A 22499-nucleotide genomic window follows, 5' to 3' on the forward strand; every position below is an offset into this window, starting at 1 on the left:
TTATTATAAATTTTTAAACAGGTAAATGCAATATATGATTTGAGAAGTCAGGTAAATGGCACCTTTGGGGAACAGGCGAGGGGCAGTGACTGAGGAGCTTCTAGAGTATTAATAATATGATGTTTCTTGTTCTGGGTAGTGGCTACACATAAGCATGTTCAATTTGTGATAATACATGGAGCTACAAATTTATTAGGATTTGTGAACAGTGCTGTAACTTTATATTATACTTCAATATAATTTTTTTAAAGAGAGAAAAGAGGTCTAATACAAGCAGTGGGAATTATAATGGCATTAGCCTTCTAAATATTATACTGGAAGCTAGAAGAAATAGCACAATGCCATCTAAATTCTAATGGAAAAGGATTTCAAACTTAGAATTTTATATTCATACTTTCAATCAAATTGTGAGGGTAAAAGAAAGACATTTTCAGTCAGGAAAGCTCACAGAAAAGTTACCTCCTGGACATCTTTTCTCATAAACCTTCTGAAGAACATGCTCTAGTAAAAGGAGAATATAATATATAGGAAAATGAAGACATGGGATCTGGGGAACAGAGACTTCAATATGGGAGGAAGGCAAAAGAAATTCCCAAGATGGCAACTTGGGAGCGGGAGGCTGGAGGGTTCTAGGGTAGACATCTCCCAGAGAAATGAAAACCAAGAGAGGACCTGCTTGTGTTTGACCAAATTGAGAGATTTTTCAGTTCTGTTAGAGTGTAGTGATAATGCAGGGGCAGATACACAGAAAAATCGAATAGTTAAAAAACCAAAACATGGCAAATATTATATTTGGGATAAGCAAAGAATGATCCCTCCATCCAAAAAATGGGGAAGAATAAATATGGTGCAATTCAGCTGTGAATAGGAGTCTTATGGGCTTAATAACATAAACTGGGATCACTGATCTAGCCGAGCATATGATATATACCTGATTAAATGAATGGGTGGAAGGGACTGTTGTATGCTTTTGGGGGGTTGCTGAGTAAGGCAATATAAGGCAGTATATCCTAATCTCCTATAATAGAACTCCAAAAGATAACTGAACTGAAAAAATCAAGAATTAGCATAAGCATAGAGAAGTAAAAAACAACTAAAACAATTTAAATGGGGGAGAAGTGGGGGTGGGAAGGTATGAGGCAGGCTGTTGCTGCTTTCTATTATAAAACTGCAGCACTTTTTTGTCTTTGTCAATTATTTGTATATGTTATTTTTATAAAAATAAAATTAAACTAAGAAAAAAACCTATGCAAATAAAAGAGAAAATCCCAGGGGACTAAAAGAAATCACTTTTAGCTTTAAAACTCTGGATAATCACCAGAGTCATCTCTTGTTCAAGAGTAAGCAGATATGTAGCTCACATCAGTAACCATTATTAATTAAATGTTGTTTTAGTCCAAAATTCTCCCCATATGAAGAGCCAAATTATCTACAATTTAGTATAGGATACATGCAAAGCTGCCTCCCGCCAGAGCCAGAACATACAAATCAGATGTTTTCATTTTATCAGGTTAGACTAAATTTATATTACTATAACTGACATGGAACTTTTCAGGAACACATATAAGTAAATTTGATCTGTTGTGGAAACAGGATTATTCTTTCACCTTTTATTATTTTTTCACCTCCATTAACGGAACTAATAAGGGCCTAAATCAAAAGAACAGATATAGTTTGTATAAGCGAAATTACCTGAAGAATGTCACGAAGAACTGTACCAGGTCCATAAAATTGCTGTGTTGGGAGAAGGCAATCTGTGATGGAAAAATAGGTAGTGTGATTATAAACAGCATCACTGACTCAGCCTTCTTGTTTCAAGAGCTAAGCTGAAAGACAGACTTCACATTATACAGAAGAAATTTAAGAAACTTTTTTCACTTAAGGAAAAGTATCTCACCCCTTCAGTTTTTTTTATTATTGTTTAGTTGCCAGCCCCAAAGTAATATTCTGAGGTTTCAGCATAACCTACTGCAGCCTCCCTCTGTACTTCGCAACAGATCTGAAGCTCTTTCATCCTGACCCTGAAGACCCCTTGCACTCCTTCATTAAGCCCTGGTGGCAGGTGAGTCAATCTGCCTGCTCCCTCCCCGTGCCTGCACCCAGACACAATGCTTTCCTTGTGCTTCAGACACCAATTCTTAGATCTATCTCAAGGTGGGCAGCCTCACCTTGTGCCTTTCATTCCTTCAACATTTATGTACTCAACGTGTACTCACTTGAAAATACTGTCTTTTTAAAAAATATCATGCCTCCAGTTTTGCTACACTGAATACCATCTGACAGTATGCATCAGTTGGAACTTAAATAATTTTATTATAATAGTCTTTATACCAAGAATATAAAAAAACCCCTAAAATATTTCATCAACTCTAGACACCACTGACTAAAAGGGGCATTATTTTGTGTACTATTAAGAAAAAACACTGCCAATTAAACTATGACACAATGCTATTTATTTCTTTCTTTTTTGAGACAGAATCTTGCTTTCTTGCCTGGCCTAGAGTGCCGTGGCGTCAGCCTAGCTCACAGCAACCTCAAACTCCTGGGCTCAAGCGATCCTTCTGTCTCGGCCTCCCAAGTAGCTGGGACTACAGGCATGCACCACCATGCCCGGCTAATTTTTATATATATATATATATATATATATATTTTAGTTGTCCAGATAATTTCTTTCTATTTTTTAGTAGAGACGGGGTCTCACTCTTGCTCAGGCTGGTCTCGAACTCCTGACCTTGAGCGATCCACCCGCCTCGGCCTCCCAGAGTGCTAGGATTACAGGCGTGAGCCACCGCGCCTGGCCGACACAATGCTTTTTAAATCATTGACTGTAAGACGCATTGTGATTTCAGGGGTACTAGAATATGAAAAAAATATATATCTCAGAATTGATTAAATATGAGAATTGTGTCCTCAATATTACCTACAATATATATAGTACTAGCCAGATTTTTTATTTTTTATTCCCTTTTTTTTTTTTTTAGAAAACTTCGCCCTCTTTGGAGAAACAAGGGTACTATAAATGAAACAATTATTGAAGAAGGTGGTAATAATTGTCCCAGTACCAAAAATAAGTATGATAAGAATCGGGACAGTAAACGATTAGTATCTTATTTTCTAATCCCACCTAACCCCTCTCTGCATGAGGCAAAAGGCAGACTGTTTGCTTTTTTGATGGTCTTACTTTCTTTTTGATATTCCATAAATAAAGTTCCAATACTACCTATTCAGGCCATAAAATATTTTGGGGTATGGAATTTGAAGTTTTTGTGTCTTCTCTTTAGCCACCATTTATAATCAAAAATACAAAGTTATAGACATTTCATATAATAAAGAGAAACCCACTTTCTCTTCTTTTCTGTCATTTATTACAATAACTGGTTCCAGCTCCATGAGAGAAGGAAAGCTGCAGGATATGAGCCATGGTCCTTACATAAAAGTTTTAAAATAAGATTGGAAGATAATTATATAAACAAGGTTATTCAATCTTAGGGAATGAAGATTCCAAGCTACAACACATAAAGAGGGAGAAGGGAACAGATTAGAGTCCACCCTAGCTCTGTTTAGATTTTAATCTTTTAAAACATTAGTGTGTCTTCAGTGTTTACACTTAAAGAAACCCATGAGATACTTTTGCTCAGAGCTAGATGCCAAAAATCTCTGGATGCTGGCTCCTTTAGAGGACCTATAAGGTGTCTGTGTGCCCTGTGCCACGCAACATTCCTCAGGGCAGCTCCCCTCTGTGCTGGGATCCCAACCATTATCCTGATTTCTTGCTGAAGCAGGACTGTACCATATTCATGTCCAATTTATAATCACAAAGAACCTCATATAAACTGGTCCCAGTGTGGATGGTACCCAAGACTCTTTTGTTGAATTTTTATCATCTAAGTCAACACAATTACAAGGTTGGGTAGGGAAGCAAAAGTCGTAACATGTTTATGAATGCACTGACCACACAGAAACATCCAGTCCTGCTTAACACCCCACCCACTGTGTCAGTTTTTGTTGGTCAATCTTTGACTGATAATGTGATGAACTTACTGTGTAAACTGAGCACTTCTGAGAGTGAAGGGGAATGCTATTAAAAATTACCCAGTATAAAAAGCATAAATTTGATAGCAAGCATAAATTGGGCTGTCTCAACTCATGTCAGACAATGCAAACCACCTGTAAAATCAATCTTGGAAAAGACAAGATTTTTAGTGAAAGTGCTGTTACAGAACTGCTCCCACAAAACCAATGACAAAGGAAGACGTGGAAGGTCTAGCCCATCAGTTACCAACTGAAGAAGGGGCAAAGGATGAAGACGTAGTAAGTGCTTCATAATACTCCGAACGAGATTTAAGAGAAGACCTGGGAAAACTGACAAGGCCCTTGACTATTGCTTTTTTTTTTTTTTTTTTTTTTGAGACAGAGTCTCATTCTGTTGCCTGGGCTAGAGTGCCGTGGCTTCAGCCTAGCTCACAGCAACCTCAAACTCCTGGGCTCAAGTGATCCTCCTGCCTCAGCCTCCTGGGTAGCTGGGACTACAGGCACGCGCTACCATGCCCGGCTAATTTTTTCTATTTTTAGTTGTTTGGCTAATTTCGTTCTATTTTTAGTAGAGACGGGGTCTCACTCTTGCTCAGGCTGGTCTAGAACTCCTGACCTTGAGCGATCCACCTGCCTCAGCCTCCCAGAGTGCTAGGATTACAGGCATGAGCCACCACGCCCAGCCAACTATCGCTTTTTAAATCCTGCTGTGAAGTCAAGTCTGAACTGAAGGACTCCATGATGGAGACATCGCATCCCTGGGCACCATATGCACAACTGCAGCCACACCCTATCTGCTTATCTTGCTCTACTGAATTTACAGCTCTATCTGTGCATTTATTTATGGAAAATAAGATCTATAAGGACTGAGGACAGGGACTTTACCCTACCATATTGACTACTGTATCTCCAGCGCTTAAAGCAGTGACCACTATGTAACAGGTGCTTAATAAAAATTTGCTGAATGACATAATTGGAAAAATAATGACCTCTCTTTCTCCCCAAAACTTAATACCTGATTGACTTTTCTTTCTTTTAAGAACTGGCCCATGGCTGCATGCATAATTTAAATTTTGCTAACTATAAAATTAAAATAAACATTTTCATACTTTTTGGTTTTATTTTCAAGATAATATCCCAATCAAACCTTTCTTTCAAGATTTATTATGAAAATGTTGACATGGATTTTGGGGCTTTTCAGATACTGAAGATAATGAGGATTTCCTACACTAAAATCTATTTTAATACAAAGAAGAAAATCTAATTACAACTTATAAATAAAACTTGCAGTGTCATTCTTTTCACTTTCCAAACAGTAGGTAACATTCTCCACACTCCAGAAATCTAAAATATATGTCCTTCGGCCACGCGCGGTGGCTCACGCCTGTAATCCTAGCACTCTGGGAGGCCGAGGCGGGCAGATTGTTTGAGCTCAGGAGTTCGAGACCAGCCTGAGCAAGAGCGAGACCCCATCTCTACTAAAAATAGAAAGAAATTAGCTGGACAACTAAAAATATATATAGAAAAAATTAGCCGGGCATGGTGGTGCATGCCTGTAGTCCCAGCTACTCGGGAGGCTGAGGCAGAAGGATTGCTTGAGCCCAGGAGTTTGAGGTTGCTGTGAGCTAGGCTGACGCCATGGCACTCTAGCCCAGGCAACAGAGCAAGACTCAGTCTCAAAATAAAATAAAATAAAATAAAATTTATGTCCCTCTACATTTCCACAACCTGATTGCAACTCAATTCTCATCAGTATGTTGATGAAAGAGTGTCTGCTCTGTGGGCCCTCTGATGTGTTTCTAAATTCTGAAAAATCTAAACTCAGAAGCTCGACTAGCCCCAGGGTTTTTGGGTAGGATATTGTGGACCTGCACTTCCCCAAGTACAAATTCTGTGCTTCAGTTAAACAAGTGTTTTCAGGTCACTGTACTACTATACTGGATACCAGAGGGTCACTGGGGAGCCTCCCTGCCTGTCTGCACCGGGATCCTCCTTGTCCTTCACGCCTCAGCACAACCACCGCCCCCCTCATCCGGCCGCCCCCATTCCGCCTGGGAATTGGCTCCTTGTCTTCACCGCTCTCTCAGCACTTATCTGCTTTCCTTTCAGGACATGTGATAATCATATTCCACTTACTCTATGGCTGGGGACACAGGGACATCCTGGAGCAGAGGATTCCTGTATTCTTCTGTCATGAATACACCAGTTTCTGACTTGTTTGTTACAGGACAATGAATGAAAAGGTAATTCTTGATCTCGCACACAAAAGCAGATACACCTCTGTATTCCGAGAACTAGGCCATGGTTCCCAAATCCTGGAGATCTTACAACGAAGTCAGAACCCCAAGCCTAACCCTACTTCTGGATTTTTTTTTTTCTACTTCTGGATATTTTTTCCCCCCCTATTTCTCAATCTTTAAGCTCCCCAGGTGATTTTGATGCTAGTGTCCACAGGCTGAACTTCAGGAAACTCTGAAATTGGGAATTATTAAAAAGTTTCCTCCTCTGCTCCTTCCCCAGAATAATTTCTTCAGCATTTCAGGAACTGCACTGAAAAAAATCCCCATCTTTTTTTTTGTTTGTTTTGTTTTGAGACAGAGTCTCACTCTCTTGCCTAGGCTAGAGTGCCGTGGTGTCAGCCTAGCTCACAGCAACCTCAAACTCCTGGGCTCAAGAGATCCTCCTGCCTGTTTCCCGGGTAGCTGGGACTACAGACACGTGCCACCGTGCCCAGCTAATTTTTTCTATTTTTAGATATTTCGCTAATTTTTTTCTATTTATAGTAGAGACGGGGTCTCACTCTTGCTCAGGCTGGTCTTGAACTCCTGAGCTCAAACGATCCTCCTGCCTTGGCCTCCCAGAGTGCTAGGATTACAGGCATGAGCCACCGCGCCCGGTCAAAAATTCCCATCTTTACTTGGAAGGTTAAAACCCTAAATGAAATTAACTTGTACCGGGAAAGGGAGGGAGCGCAGAGGATGTTTCAGCACTGTGAAAGCGCCTGGGAGCATGGGGTGTCTGCATGGTGGGCCTAGGGAGGCTCCAGAGCCTCAGTGATTATTCTGTGTCTATGCCCATCACATATGAGAGTGAGGGTGGCTGCCCTCAACAGAGTGAGGGGCCAGGGCACAGGGATAGCAGCAGTCAGTGAATGAAGATGAGATCAGAGGGCCTTCTCCAAATCTCTGAAGCCCTGAGGTCTCCGTATGTTCCTGAGAGAAGGGAATGGGTGTCTGTAAAAACAGGCTGAGAAAGAGTTTCTCATCAAGCATGCCGGGTAGAGCCTGAGCCCAAGCTTACTATAAAAATAAGAAAATATGGTATTTCTTATACTCAACTACCATACAACAAATGCTTTCTTTTTCAAAAACATCTGTATTTTTGCATCTACTATGTGCCATCCACAAAGTAGGTACTCAAAAGCTTGGATGAAGGAATAAATATCGAATGACTAGGGAAAGACCATTGCTCAATATAGAAGGTTTGAAAAGACAGAAGAAAGGATCTCTAATTTGCCTTTATATTCTCCACCAAGAACTTCACTGCTACAAGCACACAAGACAGGGCAAGGATGGGAAGGACAGCTGGCCATCCTCTGAGGTGAAGCCTTCCCACTTCAAGGCAGCATCTGTTAGGCTCTGAGAAAACCCAAGGTGTGTGCACCTGGCAGAATCTTGTAGGGGTTGCCATGGCCTCCTAAGGCCAGTAGCTTCACCAAGACTGGGAGCCGACCCCAGACCAGGGCCCCTCATCCCTCTCATCAGGACCAGAGAGAACTAAGTGGCCGTGGCTGCCATCTGGACTCCTCATCTGACATACCCATCTTGCCACATAGTTTTGGACACTGCAAGGCTAGGAGCCAGGAGAGGACTGATGCCTCCTATAAGAGCGTAGGCCTGTCTGCCAACAGCCTTTCCACTCAGGCCTCAGCTTTGCCAAGGATGGAAGAGTCTATGAGCAATGGCTGAGTATATTCTAACCTGGGTCTTCCTTCCTTGAGTTTTGCTGTGATACAAAACAACTTTTTCTTTCTTTCTTTTTTTAGGAAAAAACCCCAAGTTCTATATGAAACTCTATGTTGAGACCACAGCCCTGGACTGCATCCCAGTGATCACCACCTGGCCTCACACACCATCCACCTAACGCTGGTTTGTGCTGGCACAGAAACTGTATACCCAAGCTCTGGTCACAGCCTCAAGGCCAGTTAATACCACCGAGCCGCTCACTGCTGCCATGCAGGCTAACACTGCCCATCTGTCCACTCCCACCCTCCCACCTCAATACCGCTCTGTGCTTGCCTTCCCCAACTTTTCTAGCCCTTCCTTTTTACCACTCTCCAGAATTCCTATTCCATTTGATCACATGTATTAATAATTTAGAAATCATTAGAGAACTACATGCTTGATTGAAATATCAAAAAGAACCAAAAGAGAGTGAGAGATCATTGCTAATCATGAAAAGCAATGATTAGGCCCCTACCTTTAACTTGGTTGCTTTTCAGTTCTTCTGGGAGTTGCCTTTTTATCACTTACGTTTTATTGTTATTTCTTTTTTTTTTTTTGGTAGTTATTTTAATTGTCTTAATTTTCTTTTTTCTTTTTATATTGTTATTTCTTGATCTATCCATTTTAGGCACCTCTTACTGACTTCCTACCACAACAGAAGGTGGTTTAGGCCATCCGTCCCTCCCCTCCTTCAGAGGCATGTTATTATCCTGAGGGTGATGGTGACGGAAAGATGCCAACAGAAACAAGAAATGGGTACAACACCCTGGGATATGGGAGAGGATGTGCTATTACCCACAAACAGCAGCAGGAGCAGGAGACAGCGCAGCCATGGCCCACTGGAGGGCAGTTTCTCAGGCCCCACAGGGAGGAGCCCTCACATCTCTGGTGCACCTCTGCTTGGGGGTGAAGGCAGGAGGCCCTCTGGGAAGCTCCCTTTGTCATTCTCACCAGGGTGGGGTGGGCTGGGCTGAGGGAGAGAGGGTTTTTTGCCCTTGTTCTAAGACTGCCCACCAGTGGCCGATAACCAGCCAAACTCAGTACAATGCTGTGTGCTTCCTGTAAAGGACAGCAGAGGTCAGTTCCAGGCTGCAGGCCCAGCACAGGCATATTCTCGTGGCTATTTTTAGGAGGTGATATAATATATTCACAACCTTTATTTCTTGTTCTATCACCTGTATTATCTTTTCTCAGTTTTTCATTATGAAAATTTTAAACTTTTAAAAAAGTACAGAGAATAGTATAAGGAACCCAAATGCTCATCATCCAGCTTCGGTAATTATCAGCTCAGGGGCACTCTTATTTCATCTGTACTCCACTCACTTTCCCCATAACTTCCTATCATTTCACTCTCAGCTATTTCAATACAAATAATACCTCTACTTACCCTCCTTGGAAAATGGGATGTTTGTGTCCTCATCCCTCCCTTTTCTTCTACCTCCTAATTCTTTGGACAAAATTCCAACCAAGAACAATTCAATCTCCTAATGCCACACTGTATAGACTGGGGTGACAAATTCTGAGTCTACAACCTCAGACAGCCCATAGCACCGGACAGTAATTGTTCTGGCAATATCAGAAAAAGCTGTCAGCACCTTTATAAGAGTTACAAAAGTTGCAAAAAAAGAAAGTTCTGAAACCTACCCTAAAGCCCTCATACTGACAACTGTCCACTCATCCAACATGCATTTATGGAGCGTCTTTAACTGATTAACACTACACATGACACTGAGGACAATGAAATACAAAATATGGTCGTACCCCTTAAGGAATCTTTATATAGTGAACATACAGATAAGAGAATGGCTGCAGAGGCACAGGTGAGGAAAGAGAGTTGCTATGGGCTATGTGTCATCAGAAGGACCCCTCTTCCGGGTTACGACACTAGAATTGTACCGGGATTCCTGATTCAGGTCTGGTTTTTTCCAAGCCACACTCCGACTGCCAGAGGGGTCTTTCTGAAACAGTGCTCTTTGGTTACTTCTCGATGTAAAACATTTCAGTGACTCCCAGTGGTTTTCAGGCTATATGGTTCACACCCCTCAGCTGAAACCCCCAGTCTCTTTGTGACAGCCCAACCTAGCTCTCTAGCTCCTTCCTCACAAGCAACATCACTCGGCTCAGCTAAACTCGTGGTAGTTCCTAAAGGTGACTGGTTATTAGCTTTCCCCACCACAAACACCCCCAGCCCCCACCTCATGCTCCTTAGGACTCAGCTCTGGTGTGGCCTCTCCTCACTTGGACTCAGGTGACACAGGTTGCTCCCCTCCCTTCTCATGGCTCCCAGGATCACATGGACACACCTCTAACACCTAGCATCTGACAGAGGCTCCTGCTGTCCACTCAGGGACATGGCTGCTGCTCTGGGCCAGAAAGTTTGCTGAGTGAGTGAATTTTAAGGAAATATAGTATGTTCCCGGCTATGGTGATCACAGGAGAAAGGTCGGCTAGAGACAAAGATTTACCCATCCAGCCATAGGTGGTGTTCCAGGTGGCATGGATGAGACTGCCCAAAGAGAAAGGGTGCAGTTGAAACGTGAGGAACAATGGCATTAAAGAGCTGAGAAGAAACAGCCAAAGCCACAGGTGAAAAGCAGAAAAGGAGACCTTCAAGAAGATGGAATAATGGAGTTTTCTTGATGATGAAAACCACAAGGTTGTACGAGAACCTTAAATGTAGTTTGAAACTAATAAAGACTTAAGTGCATTAATTCTAAATGTAATTTCATGGCTTTGTAATTCTTAAAACTCTTAAGGTACAGATATCTAACACCAGCAGGTATGGATAAACATTATACAATAAATATAAACATTAAAAGTATATCTGGCATTATTTGTAATAGCCAAAGAGTGAAAACAACCCCAGTATTCACTGACAGATGGACAAACAAAATGTTACATACACACAATGGAGTATTACTCAGCTATAACAAGGAATGAAGCACTGCAACATACTCAACATGGATGAACCTTGAAAACATTATGCTAAGTGAAATAAGCCAGTCACAAAGGACCACATATTATGTGACTCGATTTATAAAAAATGTTCAGAATAGCAAATCCACTGAGACAGGAAGTACAGACTGATGGTTGCCAGGGGAAGGAGGAATGTGGAGTGACTGCTATAGGTTTTTTGGGGGGGTGATCAAAACATTCTAAAATTGATTGTGGTAATGGCTGCACAATTCTGTGAATACACTAAAAGCCATTGAATTGTGTACTTTAAATGGGTGAATTGTATGGTATGTGAATTATATTTTAATAAAGCTGTTATTAGAAAAAAAGCACATCCGAGTGAACAAAAGTTTCCCACATTCCTTGCTCAGTACAGCAATCCTGTTAGCACCCACAAACATAACTCTAAAATCTAAATGAATGCCCAGTTCTCAATACAAATTCTATGTTGCCTTCACTTGTGAACACTCCTCTCTTACATAAAATAGCAGATGAAACACCCAGCGTGGAGAGGGTTTAAATATTAGTTCCACATTACAGAAACAACCTCTGTTGCAGAGTCAGTAACAAGCCAGAACCCCAGCCCCACCAACCCACCTTCCCGCCTCACATACAACGTCTGCACACCCATTTTCTACCTTGAATAGCTACCCTCCCAAACTATGGGCATGGCTGAAGCCAGCTGAGCCCCCTGCTTACTGGAGAGAACAAGTAGGATAGCTTTCAGAAAGCAGGGGCTGAGGGAAGGGTGCTTATCCACAGGAACAACCGACCAGAAAACAGGCACAACTGGCCCCAACCTACCCACCACCCTCCTACACACAGGCTTTTTCAGTCTGGGTGTTTGCTTATTTGTTTGTTTTAACTGCATCTACAAAGATTTTTATAGTTAGTTTCAAATTCCCTCAGTTAGCAGTCATAGGTTTTGATCTGTTCCTAATTATGGAAAAGAATCCTGGGATCGGTTCAGAGTGAAGGAACTTGAGTTTAGCATTACCATTTTTAAAGCACCAATGTTTATATGAATTTCCGAGTAGAAAATTACATTTCCTTAGTTACTTTGCTCTAAAAAATGAGAATCGAAGGCAAAAAGGCTTTGCCTGCATTGAAAGTCATACTGAAATTTAACTGAATGACCTACGCTGCACCATTTAGACATTTCCCTACTTTCTCCCTTAAATAAGTCTCTCCATTTTTACTGAATTTGTACAGTTGCTAAACATGTGTGTGTTTAACAGCCATACTACATCTAGAAAAGCTCAGGCTCTAGGGGAAAAAGAGCAACAAAGAAACACGCAGCCCCCTTTGTTGAGAACAGGGTGCAGGTATCCAGGAAGACGCCAGCTCGGCCCCCCACAGGGCACACAGCCAGATACTGTCCCCAGGGCAGAGAGAACCAGTGTCCACCGGGCTCATGTGAGGACACGGAGAACACACGACACCACAGGTCCAGTTCACACTGTTTGTGAATACTGCAGTCATTTGTACCAAAGACCGAAAAGACACATTTTCAATAGAACTTACCTGCTTTTTCAAGGAAAGCTTGGCAAACTAAATGGTGAGTGTGCCATCGTTTATTTTCGCAAGTGCTCCTGAAGGCAGTTTTCATTAAGTGGGTCTTATTCAAGTTAGTGATCCAGCCCAGGTAAGGAGCACCGAAAATTCAGGGAGAAGATCAACATCTCTTTGATTCTTAAACTTAAAATTATTACTTCTTCTAAGTTAAGTGTGGGGAAGAGCTCCCTCTAGAAGGAAAGCTCTAAAACCATTTCAGGGACGTTCAGAGGGTGGAGCAACAGGGCGCTGGGAGGGAAAAAACTAGAACTCAGCATTGGCAACAGCACGGCTATCTCCCGCACAAAAGCCTGCTTATATGCGCAGAGCCCTCTCTCCAACTGGGAAAAACATCAGCAGCATAAGTCAAGATATTCACTAAGAATCTTAAAAATATTAATCGTTTTTAAGCAACAAAGCCTTATATTCAATTGGATTCAAAATATGATGAGATATGTCGGTATGAAAACAATCTCAACTTAAAGTCAATAAATTTTACCTACTAGAACCTGAATCAAGTATTTTACATATAAATAATTGAACAAATGTACGTGATCTGTAACTTTATATATAGTGTCGGGCACGTTACCAAATTTAAACTGTACTGACTAGACTGAGCCTATAGCTCAACCTTCCCGGGTCCAGAGAAACAACTTAAATCTGGGCTAGTTCTACTCCAAATGCAGCCTATGGCAGGAGAATTCTAAGATGCCCCCAAGGTTCACCTTCAGGTGTGCACACCCTGTATACTACCCTTCCCCATATGGGCGGACCTGATCTAATCAGATGAGCCCTTTAACTTTTATTTTTTAGAGATGGAGTCTCACTCTGTTGCCCAGGCTGGACTTGAACTCATGGGCTCCAGCAATCCTCCTGCCTCAGTCTCCTGAGTAGCTGGGACTACAGGCATGTGCCACTGTGCCCAACCAGACAAACCCTTTTAAAAGAGGGTCTAGAGGTCAGAGTCAGAAGTCATCAGAGAAATCGGAAGCTTCAGTATACATACTGTGTATATTGTATATACGTAAAATTTTTATTTTCAAATGTTATATAAATGGATTCCATTTTTTAGTTTAGTAAAATTTCCTCGGAATTTACTTAAATTGTGTGTATCAATAGTTCATTTCTTTTTACCATTGCATATTATTGCATGATGTGTATGCAGTACAGTTTATTTAATCATTCACCTGTTGAAGAGTATTTGCAGTTTTTAGCTATTATGAATAAAGCTGCAATATTGATTGCTGTACAGATGCTATAAATATTGGTGTACAGGCATTTGTGTGAACATTTTTTTCACTTCCCTGGGATATATGCCCCAGAATACAATTGCTGGGTTGTATAGTAAGTACACATTTAGTTTCATAAGAAAATGTCAAACTATCTTCCAGAGTGGCTGTACCATCTTACATTCCTAACAGCAGTGTATGAGTGATATAATTTCTTCCTATCCTCTCGAGCATTTGTTGCTATTACAATATTTAATTCTAGTCACTTTGATGGTGTGTAGTGGTATTTCATTGTGGTTTTAATTTGCATTTCTCTAATGGTTACTGATGCTGAACATCTTTTATGTGGTTATTTGCCATAGGTACATCCTCTTTGGTGAAATATCTTTTCATTACTTTTGCCCATTTTCAAATCAGATTATTTGTTTCTTTAGTGTTGAGTTTCGAGAGTTCCTCTTATATTCTAGATAAAAGTGCTCTGTCAGAAATGTTTTGCAAATATTTTCTCCCACTATGTAGCTTGTCTTTTCAACCTCTTAACAAGGTTTTTTACACAGCAAAAATTTTTGGTTTTGATGTCATCCAATTTATTAATTTTTCCTTTTATGGATGATCATGTTTTTGGTATCAAATCTAAAATCGTTTTGCCTAGCACTAGAATGTAAAGATTTTCTCCTATACTTTTTTCTAAGAGTTTCACAGTTTTATGTTTTGCATTTAAATCTGTGATCGAGTTAATTTTTGCGTAAGATGTGAAGTTTAGGTCAAAATTCATTTATTTGTGTATGAATAATAACTGCCCAATTGCTCTAGCACTATTTGTTGAAAAGGCTATCCTTCCTCTATTGAATTGCCTTTGTAACTTTGTCAAAAATCAGCTAGACATATCTATGTGGTTCTATTTCTGGGTTCCATAGATCAACATATTCCATTGATCTATATGTGTCTATCACTCTACCAATAACCACAATGTCTTGATTACTGTACCACAATAGTAAGCCTTAACACTGGGTACAGGGATTCCTTCATTTTATTTCTCTTTTTCAAAATTGTTACAGCTATTCTAGAACCTTTGCCTTTTCATATAAATTTTAGAACAAGCTTGTATGTATCTACAAAACCACCTTGCTGTGATTTTTTAAAACTTCTTTTCACTGTAGCAAATACATACAACATCAAAATTATTTTGAGACAGAGTCTCTCTGTGTTGCCCGGCCTAGAGTGCTGTGGCATCATCCTAGCTCACAGCAACCTCAAACTCCTGGGCTCAAGCGATCCTACTGCCTCAGCCTCCCGAGTAGCTGGGACTACAGGCACGCGCCACCACGCCCGGCTAATTTTTTCTATATATTTTTAGTTGTCCAATTAATTTCTTTCTAATTTTAGTAGAGATGGGGTCTCGCTCTTGCTCAGGCTGGTTTCAAACTCCTGAGCTCAAACAATCCGCCCGCCTCGGCCTCCCAGAGAGCTAGGATTACAGGCGTGAGCCACTGCGCCCGGCCTTAACCATTTTTTTGAAACAGGGTCTTGCTCTGTCACCCAGGCTAGATTGCAGTGGCCTTGTCATAGCTCACAGCAACCTCCAACTCCTGGGCTCAAGCAACCCTTCTGCCTCAGCCTCCCGAGTAGCTGGGACTACAGTCATGCGCCACCACGCCTGCCTAATTTTTTATGTATATTTTTTTAGTTGTTCAGCTAATTTCTTTCTATTTTTTTTTAGTAGAGACAGGGTCTCGTTCTTGCTCAGGCTGGTCTCAAACTCCTGAGCTCAAATGATCCGCCCACCTTGGCCTCCCAGAGCGTTAGGATTACAGGCGTGAGCCACCACACCCAGCCAGCCTCAAGCAATCCTCTTGCCTCAGCCTCCCAAGTGGATAGGACTACAGGTGTGTGCCACCATGCCTAACTAATTTTTCTATTTTTAGTAGAGATAGGGTCTTGTTCTCACTCAGGCTGGTCTTGAACTCCTGGCCTCAAGCGATCCTCCCACCTCAGCCTCCCAAAGTGCTAGGATTACAGGCCTGAGCCACCACATCCAGCCTATTTTAACCATTTTTTAAGGATACAATTCAATGGCAATAATTACATTCACAATTGTTGTGCAACCATCATCACTATCACTTCCAAAGCTTTTCCATCACCCAAACAGAAACTCTTAATAGCTATGAAGCAGTAACTCCCAATTTCCTGTACCCCTGATCCACTGGTAACCTCTAATCTACTTTCTATGAATTTGTGTATTCTAGACGTTTAAAGTAAGTGGAAATATATAATATTTGTCCTTTTGTGAATCACTTATCTCACTTACACAATATTTTCAAGGTTTACCTGTATTGTAGCATGTATTAGAATTTCATTCCTTTTTAAGGCTAAATAATATTTCATTGTACAAATATACCACATTTTGTTTATCCATTCCATCTATGGCTATTATAAATAATGATGTTATGAACATTGGAATACAAAAAAGGGTTATATATGGAATAAAACTAGATTCCTATTTCTCACCATATACAAAAACCAAGTCAAAATGTATTAAAGACTTAAATCCAAGACCTGAAACTATAAAACTACTAGAAGAAAACACTGGGGAAACACTCCAGGACATTGTTCTGGGCAAAGATTTTCTTGTGTAAGACCTTAAAAGCACAGGCAACCAAAACAAAAACAGATAAATGGGATTTCATCAAGCTAAAAAGCTTCAGCACAGCAAAGGAAATAATCAACAAAGAGATAAAACACAGAAGGGGAAAAAATATTGGTAAACTACGTATCTGACAAGGGATTAATAACCAGAATATTCAAGGAACTCAAGCAACTCAACAGCAAAAAGACCAAATAATCCTATTTAAAAATGGACAAATGATCTGAATAGACATTTCTCAAAAGAAGACATACAAATGGCCAACAGGCATATGAAAAGATTCTCAATATCACTAATCATCAGGGAAATGCGAATCAAAACTACAATGAGATATCATCTTACCCCACTTAAAGTGGGTATTATCAAAAAGACAAAAATAACAGATGCTGGCAAGAATGCAGAGAAAGGGAAATGCTAGTACACTGCTGGTGAGAATATAAATTAGTACAGCTATTATGACAAACAGTATGGAGGTTCCTCAAAAAACTAAAAATAGAGCTACAATATGATCCAGTAATCCCACTGCTGGGCATATATCCACAAGAAAGGAAGTCAGCAGATCAAAGAGATATATGCATGCCCATGTTCACTGCAGCACTTTCACAGTAGTGAAGATACGAAATCAACCTAAGTGTCCATCAACAGATGAATGGATAAAGAAAATGTGGTATATACACACAATAAAATATTACTCGGCCATAAAAAAAAGAATGACACCTTACCATTTGCAGCAATGTGGATGGAAGTGGAAGCCATTATGTTAAATGAAATAAGCCAGGCACAGAAAGACAAATATTGTATGTTCTCACTCTCACATGGGTGCCAAAAAAGTTCATCTTATGGAAGCAGAGGGTAGAATGGTGGTTACCAGAGGTTGGAAGGGTGAGGGGCAGATAAAAAGACATTGGTTAATGTGTACAAAAATACAGTTAGATAGAAGGAATAAGTTACAGTGTTAGATAGCACAGTAGCGTGACTGTGCTAGATAGCTAGAGGAGAAGATTTGAAATGCTCCCAATACAAAGAAATGCTAAATGCTTGAGGTGATGGATATCCTAATTACCTTGATTTGATCATTACACACTGCATGTATGTCAAATATATGCACCAATTATTAATAAAAAATAATAAAATTAAAAAATATATTTGAAAATGGGATATAAATTAATATCTAAAAAAAGATCAAAAGTGATTCAAATAGAAAGAGGAAATTCAAAATAGCCTATAACTATTAAATAAGTTGAACCAACAGCTAAAAAAATATCTCCACAAATAAAACAATAAAATCTAATGATTTTACAGGAGAGAGCTACCAAGTACTTGAGGTTCAGGTAATTCTAATCTCCAGAGATAAGAAAGAGAGAAAATTCCTCAAATTATAACTATTAAAGGTTATTTTAACCTTGCTATCAACTGTTTTTTCTTTTGAGATGGAGTCTCACTATGCTGCCAAGGCTGGCCTGGAACTCCTGGGCTCAAGTGATCCTCCCACCTCAGCTTCCTGTATAGCTGAGACTACCAGTGCAACCCACCGTGCCCTATTTTAACCTTAATATCAAAATCGTAACAAGGATAGGAAAGGAAAATTATCAGACATTCTCACTCATGAAACAGATAAAAAATTCTAGCCAAAATATTAGCAAACTGAACCCAATAATACGTAAAGTAAGAAAATAAAACATAATGCCCAAGTTGGGTTTATCCCAGGAATGTAAACGATTTACAGGCCCTGGCTTTTGCAATATGGTGAATGGTGGTGCTGTTCACTGAGAAAGGAAGCACAGGAGTTTGGGGCTAAGGTCACAAGAAGGACTAGGCACCACATGCAGGGAGCTTGTAAATATCCAGGTAGAGATGTCTAGGCAGAAACCGAGTATAAAGGTCTGGAGACAGAGCACGAGAATCACCAAGACAGATGTGGTACCACGAGTCCTACGAGTGGGATGGGATTACCCAGGGAAACTGTGCGGAGAGAATAGAGAAGAGGAGGACCAGGCCTGAATTCTAAGCAAGCCAAGTGTTTAAGGAAGAGGATTCCTTAAAAGCACTGGCCAGAGAATCCGGGAAAGAAAAATTGGAAAAGCAAGAAAGTGACTCAAGTCACGCAATGAGAAGAAGGGGACTGAAGAATCCAGTCACTGGAGCCCACTATGACAGGGCGACTTCAGGATGTGGTGAGGGAAGCCAGACTGCTGTGAGCTGATATGTGACCAGATAAGAGGAAATAAGAATAGAGGGTGTGGCCTACGCTTACAAGAAGACTGGCTGAGGAGGAAGCAGAGAGTGTGTAAAACAAAGGGAAAAAAGCTGATTTAGAGGATTAACAAATTTGTAGACCATGGAGACAGGAAAAGGAGAGAGAGCGTGGTGAGAAAGAAGTACAACATAGTTCTTGTCCTCCACATTCCAGAAAGGAGATTTACTGTTCTTTAGTCACAGTTCCAAGGCATTCTAACTAATTAGTGATGACTCGCTTCAGAAGTTGATCATGTTCTGAAAGTGGGCAAATGGCAACAGCCCAGTCCAGTGACCACACTTTCGTGGCTAATGGTGAACTAGTTCCTGAAAGCCCACCCATCCTTGACCTCCAAATTCACCCGAAGTGAAGGAAGTAAGAAGTGGGAAGTATTGAGGCAAGGCCTCAGAAGACACGAGTATAAAAAGCTCAAACGGGCCGGGCGCAGTGGCTCACACCTGTAATCCTAGCACTCTGGGAGGCCGAGGCGGGCGGATTGTTTGAGCTCAGGAGTTCGACACCACCCTGAGCAAGAGCGAGACCCCGTCTCTACTAACAAAATAGAAAGAAATTATCTGGACAACTAAAAATATATAGAAAAAATTAGCTGGGCATGGTGGTGCATGCCGGTAGTCCCAGCTACTCGGGAGGCTGAGGCAGTAGGATCGCTTGAGCCCAGGAGTTTGAGGTTGCTGTGAGCTAGGCTGACGCCACGGCACTCACTCTAGCCAGGGCAACAGAGTGAGACTCTGTCTCAAAAAAAAAAAAAAAAGCTCAAACGGGGCTGTGGGTCTTTGACAAGAGGCAGTGCACTGGCCCTGTGGGAAAAGAGGAAAGCGGCAGGCTGACAACAGCAGGGGCTGCAGCAGCAGCAACAACTACCTTTTGCGTCATCTGCACAGGGAATCTGAGACTTGGAGAGGCTACACGATTTATGTAAGAGCCAGGAATCAAACTACGTCTATCTTACTGCAAGGCCCACACTCCTCAACATAATTTCACACTGCCTTCCATTACACTCCATTTATCCTCCTCTAAACTCTGACAGCACTTTTGGGATCTTCTCATTCGTCCACACCCTGGCTTTCGCTGGTTATACATGTGTTAGTTTCACTTATACCCACCTTACTCTCTCCAGAATTGAGCGCTTTCTGTAGCCCTACAGGGTTTTATATGGCAAGTGCTCAACAAAGAAATGAATACATTTGTAATTACCAAATTTGTTATATGTCAACTTGCTTTTAAAAATGCTTATAAATTTCCTTCAGAAGTGATATAAACCATCCCCAATACAATCTTCTTTACAGTTGCATGTGCTTAGCATTCCTTTGCCATAGATGTTCCAAAGGCAAAGCAACATCGCACATTACATTTACCACAAGTTCCAAATTAGCGAATTTAGTCTTCACCACAGAGATTTCACCATCTTTGCAGGTATGAGACCAAAAAGCACTTCTTACCTGAATTTTGATGGGCCAGGTGAAATTACTGACATAAACAAAGAATGTGATATTTGGGTGGTTGCGAAAATCAAACTTCTCATTAGAGAAGCTATCTTTGTACTCCTTAATGTTGGTTTTTGAAACAACTGGCATCTCTTCTCCAGCCTGGGTTCCAGCTGTTAGAAAGAAAAGAATGACACAGAAGAGACATTTTTTTTTAACAGAATCTGCTCTCATTAATAATAAGGATAATAGTTAGCATTTACTGAATTCTTACTGTCTTCCAAGAACAGCCTTCAAGAGCTCAATCTCACTGAATCGTCACAGCAATGCTATTATTATCCTCAGTTACAGGTTAGGAAACTAAGTTTCAGAGAAACTAATTAACTTGCCTTAGGTCACACAGCCAGCAAGAAATGGAGCTGGGACCTAAAGCTGGGCAAGATGACACACAAGCCTGTGCCCCTAACCAGAATGGTTTTACCAGGAACCCGTGTGACTCCCCGTTGGCCACCCCACCGAAACAGGTTAAACAGAGATACCACTAGAATGCTATTAGCAGGCACTGGCATTCACTCTGCCCATAACACTTCAGTTCCTGTGCACTTCTCTTTTACAGCTCTCGACAATGCTCCAGACTCCCACAGGGACACTCATTCACCCCTCACGTCCTATCCAGCAGTGGCCTCAACTCTCAACAGGAATAGGGAGGAGGGGCTCAAGGGGTCACTCAATCCCCCTTCTACCACTAGCTACAACTGTATTAAAGTCTCCCAATCTGGTATAACTCTACCTATTCCCAGACAGCCCTTCAACACTCCATATTTTCCCTCAGCCAGGAATACAAGTGTCTATAAAGACTCATGAAATGGACTTTTTTTCCACATCTGAGTTAGACCCTGTGACTACAGCCCAGACTATAATACCTTTAGTGAGACACTCATTGCAAATCTTTCACATGCATAGAGCCATTGCCTTTCTTCAGAAAACTACTCTGATAATTGGACTTTTTCTTAAAAATCTCTCCTCATTGCAAGTTTGTGAACTTCTTCCGAATTCTACACAGTCTTTGAAGACAAGATAAACATAAAATGACATCAAAAGGCAATATTGTTATTTTGCTCCTGTCTAATTGGTTTGTTTTGACAAAAAACATCAGTGTTGCAACAGTAGTAACAATGATGAAACGTGGCTACCATTTAGTGAGAATTTATCATGTTTCAGTGAGACTTTACCATGTTTCACGCATTACATTGTGTAATTCATTTATTATCTCATTTAATCTTTGCAACATTCTACATAGCTAGGTGTTTTTACTATCCCACTTCACACATGAGGAAACTGGCTCAGAAAGCTTAAGTAACTTCCCCAAAGTGCAAGAAAATAAGAAGCAGAATTCAAATTCGATCTATCTGTTGAGTTATCAAGTAGTGGTTATCTGTTTTAACCACTATATCAAGGTCATCCTTTATTTCTTTAGTAGATTTTCTACCTGGCAGATCTTCAGTGAATTACAGTAAGACAAACAAGATAGCTAAAGCTATAATTTTAGAGCTTGATTTAATTCCTGAAGTACATTTCTCTATACCTACTAAAATCTCACTTTATTTAAAATGTTTTCATTTCTTGAAACTCTGAGTCATTTGAATTTTTTGCTTCTTAAGCACGGATGTAGATGATAATGGCAGTGGCCACAGCAAGGGTACAAGAGGTGGCAGTAGGGTAGGGGCAGTAACCAAGCAGAGTCTGACACCTTGGTGAGCTCTGGCAGGTATAACCCAATTTAATCTACACAACAATTCTAGGAGGTAAATATTGTAATCCTCACTCTACAGTTGAATAATCCTAAGGTCTAGAGAGGGGTTTAGGTGCTTGCTCAAGATCTCATAGCTAATAAGTAATAACAAAAGGTAGCAAAAGGTGCATTTCAAATCAATCTGTCTGTCTCCAGAGCCCCTTTCTCAATTCCTATAGTACATTTTTTAATCTATCACCTCCACTTCGAGAGTCTTCTCTAGGTGTGTCATTACCTGAGAAGCTGGCAGCCCACGTGATGTTGAGGTTGAAGTTTTTGGAGGCGTTGATGAACATGTCCAAATCCCTGTTTTGCTGATGAGAGGTGTAAATAATTAGAAAATTAATTATAATAGTTTTCAGATTTTATTTATTTACTTTTTTTGAGACAAAGTCTCACTCTGTCACCCCGATAGAGTGCAGTGGCATCATCATAGCTCACTGCAACCTCCAACTCCTGGGCTCAAGTGATCCTCCTGGATAGGTGAGACTACAGGTGAGTGCCACCACACCCAGCTAATTTTTTTTTTTTTTTAATTAGAGACAAGGACTCACTATGTTGCCCAGGCTGGTCTCAAACTCCTGGGCTCAAGTGATCTTCCTGCCTCA

At 40.8% G+C, this 22499-nt stretch overlaps 1 protein-coding gene across 1 annotated transcript in view; it reads right to left on the reverse strand.

Annotated features, from left to right (window-relative positions):
- Positions 1–22499, reverse strand: part of ATRN (attractin) — a 169432-nt gene that overhangs the window by 34763 nt on the left and 112170 nt on the right. The window contains exons 20-22 of the mRNA XM_012639248.1: positions 22127–22205; positions 20115–20272; positions 1693–1754 (exon numbers count right to left, since the gene is read on the reverse strand). Coding sequence (XP_012494702.1) covers positions 1693–1754; positions 20115–20272; positions 22127–22205 — 299 coding nt within the window. The remainder of the gene's footprint in view (positions 1–1692; positions 1755–20114; positions 20273–22126; positions 22206–22499) is intronic.

This window comes from Propithecus coquereli, unplaced genomic scaffold, assembly GCF_000956105.1.
Source record: "Propithecus coquereli isolate 6110/MARCELLA unplaced genomic scaffold, Pcoq_1.0 Scaffold139, whole genome shotgun sequence".
Lineage (NCBI taxonomy): Eukaryota > Metazoa > Chordata > Mammalia > Primates > Indriidae > Propithecus > Propithecus coquereli.